The sequence below is a fragment of the Syzygium oleosum genome, unplaced genomic scaffold, assembly GCF_021117445.2.
Source record: "Syzygium oleosum isolate NSW1041296 unplaced genomic scaffold, Sole_v2.1 Sole_v2.33, whole genome shotgun sequence".
Taxonomy (NCBI): Eukaryota; Viridiplantae; Streptophyta; class Magnoliopsida; order Myrtales; family Myrtaceae; genus Syzygium; species Syzygium oleosum.
In genome coordinates this window covers 390,093-397,026 of record NW_026607517.1, presented here as the reverse complement: position 1 = coordinate 397,026, position 6,934 = coordinate 390,093, and the positions used below count along the sequence as shown (strand labels likewise).

Below are 6,934 nucleotides of genomic sequence, written 5' to 3'. Positions count from 1 at the left end.
ACGTAAAATAAACAGATCAAGACTATTAAGTCATATGAACTGTACGTGGTACTTAGCAGGTTTATTTATTTATTTTTTGGTCGAAGTGGTTTTTAGTAGTTTGAAAATGGGGAAAAGTACCCAAAAAAAAATGTTGAACCTATTTCATTAGTATCAATTCAGTTTTAAACTTTTCAATTGAACCAATTTAGTCATAAACATTTTCACATCCAATTGAGGCCATCTAGCCAATTTAAGCCGAAAACTGCTGACGTGGACATTGACCATCCTACGTAGCACGGCTGGTGCTAACGTTGACATTTTTTTTAATGATTTTTCTGAATTTTTTTCTTTCTTTTTCTTAAATGGCCTATGCCGGTGGCTAGTGAGGCCCTTGGGTGAGGACAACCCTCGCCGGTCGACACAAGCCATGGAAGAAAAAGAAAGAAAAAAATTATTATAAAAATGTCCACGTCAACGCCAGCCGTTGCCCGGCGTTCACGTTAGCAATTTCCGGCCTAAATTGGCCGGATACCGACATGAAAAGGTTTAAGACTAAATCGGTCAAATTAAAAGATTTAAATTAGGTGTACGAATTTTTTTTTGTAGAGATTTCTATAGGTTAGACGCAACCCTTTTGAATAAGAGGTTAAACTGTTTCGTCTGAATCATCTCTCAGACGTCAAATACCTAGACGGTGTTTTCTGTTCTTGGGGAAGATAAAGATACAAGGGAGATAAGGGGAGCTGGGCATACGAGTACCGGCACATCAAAAAAATGTAATCCTGCAGCACGCCAAGTTTCTCATATAAATATGAGATTTCTATAGGCTGGACGCAAGAATTTTTTTAGAAGTGCACGGTACTCTGGCCGCCACGTATAGTGCGAGTGGGTGCTCTTTCCTTTGGTCATGCATGGAAAACGAGGCACGTTCAGTCTTTTCCCGTCCATCACATTTCGAGCAGACAATGGAGGCCTCGTTCGATAGTGGCATTCATCGAACGCATGATGATTGAGCCTTTGGAGAAGCTACGGGGCAAACCTTCCCCTTCGACGAAAGAGCGAGCCGAACTACCTAACTAAGGTTCAAATCACGCCCCGTCTCTTTCGTGATTTTCCTTTTTCGAGGGCGAAATAACTCCAACCTCGTAGTATGAATCGGCGTCTCGTCTTACCTCGAATTCAGCGATTCATCGGCTCATGTAGGTTAGCAAGGTTATTTGGGGAATATCGAAATTTTTGTAATTCTTTTTTGGTCAAATTTTTTTTTTGTATTTGAGATGAGTAACTTTTGTGTTGTTGAAAAAAAATGTACGATTTGCTTATGATTGGCGGCACAGGTTTTTTGTTTCAGTTTTTTTTTTGGATTAATATTACGAAAAACCTTAAACTGGTACGCTCGTGACAAATTTACCCCATGCTAATATTTTGATCATAAAAAATCGCAGACTGGTATACTTGTGATAAATTTATCCCAAACGAATTTTTTGACCACCAAAAACCCCAAACTGATATATTTGTGACAAATTTACCCTCTATTAAATTGAATTAATAAAACGAAAAATCACAAATTAGTAAACATGTGAAAAACGAAAGGATAAAACCCTAAACTGGTAACTCAAGAATCTGACAGTAAAATTTAACGGAAACTAACGAATGACAAATTTGTCATCGATGTACCGATTTGGGATTTTTGGTGATCAAAAAATTAGTTCGGGATAAATTTGTCATAGATATATCAGTTTGAGGGTTTTTCGTGATATTAACCTTTTTCTTTTTATGGGGTTTTTGCGATTTTTCGTGCTTTCCTGGCCCAACACGTGGCATGCTGGGTTTTGTCGGAGTGATGTCCAAAGCCATTCATCATGGGCTTTAGATACGCGACACGACAGGCCCGTCACGAGGAACGCGGGGCTGGTGAGATGTCGGAAATGCCCCTACCAGCAAGTTGCCGTTTTCCTCTCGAGAACCACCTTGTCCAAATCGAACCTCCCCTTTTCTCCCAACGGCTACTTCGCAGAGGATCAGTGAGAGAGAGAAGAAGAAGAAGACGCAGCAGGCATTTAAAAAAAGCGCAAAAGCTCTCCGCTTTCGTCTCCACCCATTTGCCTACTGCTGTTCATTCACTCGCAATAACAACGCTCCTCTCTCTCTCTCTCTCTCTCTGTGGATGGTGTCGATGTCGAAGTCGAGCATGGCGGCGAGCAACCGCGAAGGAGGCGGAGGGTTGGGAGGAGACGAATTCTACGAGGACATAGAGGCGCCCAAGTTCGTGGACTTCACCGCGCCCGATCGCTGCTGTCCCGACACCGACCGTTACTGGTTTTGCTTGCGCGTCGGTATGTTTTCGGCCCCCCTCACCGTCGCTCCGCTTCGTAATGTCCAATGTTTTCGCTTTTTCTTTTGTTGCTGTTGTTGTTGTTGTTGTTTTGATCTGGGGACTTTGGTAATCTCAGATTCGTTTAGTGTAGTTCTTGGGGAATTCACTTCTTGCTCATCGTTCGTCACTCTTGCCCTCATCAAGTCTGCATTTTTTGCTCGCTTGAGTTTGGTGCGATCTACTAGCCCATACTTTCCAAATCTTGTCTGATCTAAGAGTGCATTGCCAGTTTGAGATCTCATTCCTTGAATTCTTGAGCTCAAGATGCAGCAGTTTTATCTTTGCTAGTTCTTTGGGTTTGTTGGGTTTACAGGGTGTGATCAGAAGCATGAAGAAGAAATGGACTCTGAAGCAATTTACAAGAATTTCGTCCTCAGGGTCAGTTACTATGCCTACCTTTTTCCATCTTCACTTGTTTTTAATCATCAGTAGGGGAGGCCTCTAAGTCGGCGAAGTCACCACGATGCTGCTGATCTATTGCAGGTAATGGCAGCCAGAAGCCCCAACATAAGACTCCGCAAAGCTTTAACTAGAAAGCCGATTAAGTATGTACCGATCGCATAATCTTGGACTTGAATCTCCATCTCAACAGGGTTTAGCTTATGATGTGCCTCATTTCATCTTTGTTGTTGTTCTTTCATTGCTTTCGATCCTCAGCACCACAGCGAAATGTCCGCTGTCAGCTCCTGCGAAACCATCCAGATCGAGATTGCCAAGGTTGGCTATTTTATCTTCAATTTCTGGAAAGATAGTTAATTGCAGTAAAGAGAGGGTCAAATTAATTCGTCCAGTGGCTCTGACCCCTAACACTAAGGCAAAGCAGCCATCCAATGTGGCCAAGGCTTTAACAACCCCTAGAAACAACAAGAGAGTCTCGAATCCGGAACTATTTCGGAGTGTTAGGAACCCAAAGGTTAGGACTAATGCCACGCAGAACAAGAGACCGGTAGCAAAAGCTTTGGCATTTCCTTCACCCAAAAAGGCCACGAAGATTAAAATCTCATCAGAGTTGGATACTACTGCGGAAAAGATTTGTGCCGGGATGAAGAAGCTGGACATCGCAGGCCAAAAGAGGAATATATTGGGGTATGACACGCCAGCACCTCTTGCTGGCTCCAAGAAAAAAGTGCGTGCCAGGGAGGTCAAGAGTCGGGTTTTTGATTCGTTGCGGACTCAAAAGTGCAAGGGTGCAGATAAAGCTTCTAGATGTCTGAAGAAAAAGGACACGGCTGAAGATTTGAAAAACTGTTCTGATTCAGCCACAATTGAATGTACTTCAGGTGACTCGAGCGACATGGATGTCGACGACAAGTCCAAACGTGGATCTTTGGAAGCATGTCTTGCACAAGAAACCTCTCAGAATACTGCACTAAATGTACATGAAGAATTTTTGATGAATGTAAGCACGTTGGAGAAAAAATCAGGAGAAAGTCTAACTGAAGGTTCATCAAGTATAGTGGGATTTGAAAAGGCTGATGAAGGGCTGGGTTTAGGAGCTGACGTAGTTCCTACCGTCCAGGCAGTTCTAGACGAGGAGACGACTGAATCAACTTCTCAGGTAGAGGATGCGTCAAGCTTAGAGGAGGAGAAAATCCAAGAAAACACTGGCAAAACCAGTGACCAGAATGATGACGAAATTGGAGATCATGTCAAGGATAATGATGACAAAGAAAATTCCATGGCCCCCGATCATAACATGTATGAGCTCCTCTGCACCCATTTTCTTGTTATGCATTTGCTACGCTATGGTCTATAGTTTGCTCATTTTTCTTGATTGATAACTAATTCTTGATCCGTACTCATTTGTTTGTCCTTATTTTTCATTTCCTTCTCACATTTTGTTGCAGAGAACAGAATGGTGACTCCAACAGGAAAATCCTGGGGAAGCTTGATAATCACAAAAAATATGAGAAGGTTCATACTATCGATTCATTTGCAAATTGCAACATCTACTATTCCGTGTTCGACTATATTTCAGCATCTGAAATTTTTAGCCACCCAAAATCTTCAGGTCACTCAAACATTGATGAAGATAAAGCAGAGCTCTATTGCAGACAAAAGAAGTGCCCAGGGTGCGAAGTATGTAAAACCAAGACCCACCAATCCCAAGCCTTTCAGGCTAAGAACAGATGTACGTGGACTCAAAATGACTTGTTAAGTTGAATTTTCATTGATGTTGGCTGACAAATGTTAGCTATCAAAGGAGCGGGGAGTTCTCAAGGAAGCGAACCATGAGAAAAAGCTTTCTACGCCATTGAAAGAGAATGCAACTGCGGCAGGGTTTCCATCCAAGAAAAGTCAGAGTATACGGAAAGTAAGACTCCCATTTAGTTTGTTTCATGTCTTTCCCCTTATAAATCTACACAACTCAAAGTCATTTGCTTTGACTCTGCTGTCAGTAAAATGAACAATCCTCTGAAAAGCATTCGTTGTCATGAATTAATTGACATAAGACCAGAGAAATGCCAGGCGATCGGGCTAAAGCATTTCTTGATGACATAGTAATTATTACTACTTTCCGAGATTGCTTTACTACACTGACGTGGCTGAAATTTTTTTACTGACATGAAGCAGAAGATCAAAGCTCCTGAATCGAGCACTTTCCACAGTGAAGTCGGACAGAAAATGGCTGCATCTACTCCTGATAGATACACTATTTCAAAACAGCAAAAGAACCTTGCCCCTACAGTGTTGTGGTCCAGGGAAAGCGTCAAAAAGTCCAGAATACTCTCAGTTAGACGATTTGAAGGGCCTGGAAGGTGAGTGGCTGTTCTAGTTGGAAAACTGAACTTGACACATAAATCACTCATTTCCTATTGTCTAAAAATGTACTTAGAGGAATGTCACAGTGGGGTTCACAGAGAGGATTTAGATTATCATAGACTCATAGTACATCCTCACAATGCTTTTGCAGAAATTAGGAAAAAACATGAAAGCTCAGAGTGAGGATTTACATTATCGTAGACTCTGCACAATGCTTTTGCAGAAATTAGGAAAAAACATGAAAGCTCACAGAGAGGATTTACGTTATCATAGACTCATAGTACATCTTCACAATGCTTTTGCAGCAATTAGGAAAAAACATGAAAAGTCATTGTAGGCATCAAAGTTGAGGGTTAAACAGGTAACAAGAAGCTCACTGCTGTTTTTTATCTTTCTTGAACTTATAGTGCGCCATCAAGGAGAAAGGAAGTAACAGGTCAACTGAGTGTCATAAAGGAAACATCTGCAATGGACTGCGAGTCAAATGAAGCAGCAAAGATACGAGAACGTGGTGCTTCCTCAGCAACCAAACCTACTCCTTCCGGCACTTCGAGGTCATCGTCACGAGGCAGAAGGCTCCCAACCATTCCAAAAGAACCAAACTTCCATGATATCCATGTTCCGAAAAGCTGCATCAAGAAACTGACATGAGAGTGTATGTCTGTTCAAATTCTTTGGTTAGCTGAGTGTGATAGTACTGCTGTTCAATTGTTTCGTTGATCTGCGCTTTTAGATAAATTTGGAGGCTCCTTTTGGGAATTGTTTGTAACATGTAACATAATATTCAAATGATAATTTTTTCTTAAATTTATCACTTAACTAGTTTCTTCTTTTTTGTTGGCCATGATACCTTTAACTATTTATCAGTCAAATAATGAAAATGTTCAATTTGTCTATTTATTTTTTCTCAAGGGTAATGACATGATCATATTGTTAATTATTAATTTATGAGCTCTTTCGGTGTCGCTTGATCATGTTTGGATCTATTTGATTGATAAGTTTTAATAATAATCTTCTTTTTTAATTTTCATCAGGCTTCTTTATATTGAATAATTTTTTTAAATAATTAAATAGAATTTACGAGCTCTTTACATGTCACTTGCCTACTTGGGCCAATGATCGTGTCCATTCACATAAAAGACGAAAATGCATAGAATTTTGACCCAAGGGGCAATTATCGAAGCCCATTCTATCCAGCTTTCTAATCGTACACAGATCGGAGAGTTTACTATTCCTTGTCAAATTTGGTTTGTTTAAGGCATTTAGCTTCTTATAGATTGCTAAAGGATCGTGGTTAACAAGCAGCCAAATCATGACCATTGTTGCCAAGTAGCATCAACCTTTTACTACTTTAAACTAAGCAATGTGCACCTTATTGCTCAATCTTAGCGTGAAATGTCTGCTGGTATCCAACCAGGGCTAGCGTCCAGTGAAGATGGGTAAGGTAGCCTTTTGTCTGAACATTCATCGGTAACCTGGATGTGAAAAACGAAAATGATCACAGCCATTGTGGTGAAGAAGCATCAGCCTTTTTATACTTTCTCCTTTTTCTTTTGCTATTTGCCATGAACCTTTTCGTACTTCTTTCATACAAGCAAATGTGCATCTTATCGCTCGATCTTAGTGTGAAATATCTGTCAGTAATCAGCAGAAGGCTAGGGTGTCATAAATACAAATTTCACGCTTACGTCTTGTGATAGTTAGCGTTAACCTTTTGTTTGAAAAATCACTGAAAGGCTAAACAAGGGTCTTGTGATTGTAGTGGAACTCTGCTGATACACCACAAACTCTATAATCTCTTCTGCACAACTT

At 40.7% G+C, this 6,934-nt stretch overlaps 1 protein-coding gene across 1 annotated transcript; it reads left to right on the top strand.

The window, feature by feature from the left end:
- Positions 1-2,130: 2,130 nt before the first annotated feature.
- LOC115690317 (uncharacterized) lies at positions 2,131-5,933 on the top strand. The gene is made up of 10 exons (XM_056304811.1): positions 2,131-2,318; positions 2,673-2,737; positions 2,843-2,904; positions 3,017-4,057; positions 4,207-4,273; positions 4,371-4,490; positions 4,563-4,673; positions 4,934-5,118; positions 5,530-5,568; positions 5,621-5,933. The coding sequence occupies exons 1-10, from the start codon at positions 2,150-2,152 to the stop codon at positions 5,766-5,768; spliced, it is 2,007 nt and encodes a 668-aa protein (XP_056160786.1). The 5' UTR covers positions 2,131-2,149; the 3' UTR covers positions 5,769-5,933.
- The last annotated feature ends 1,001 nt before the right edge of the window (positions 5,934-6,934 follow it).

Coding starts and splice junctions, on each gene's coding strand:
- LOC115690317 (XM_056304811.1), top strand. CDS start 2,150: ATGGTGTCGATGTCGAAGTCGAGCATGGCGGCGAGCAACCGCGAAGGA. Junction 2,905..3,016: donor TTAACTAGAAAGCCGATTAA/GTATGTACCGAT, acceptor TTCGATCCTCAG/CACCACAGCGAAATGTCCGC. Junction 5,569..5,620: donor GAAGTAACAGGTCAACTGAG/TGTCATAAAGGA, acceptor GAAGCAGCAAAG/ATACGAGAACGTGGTGCTTC.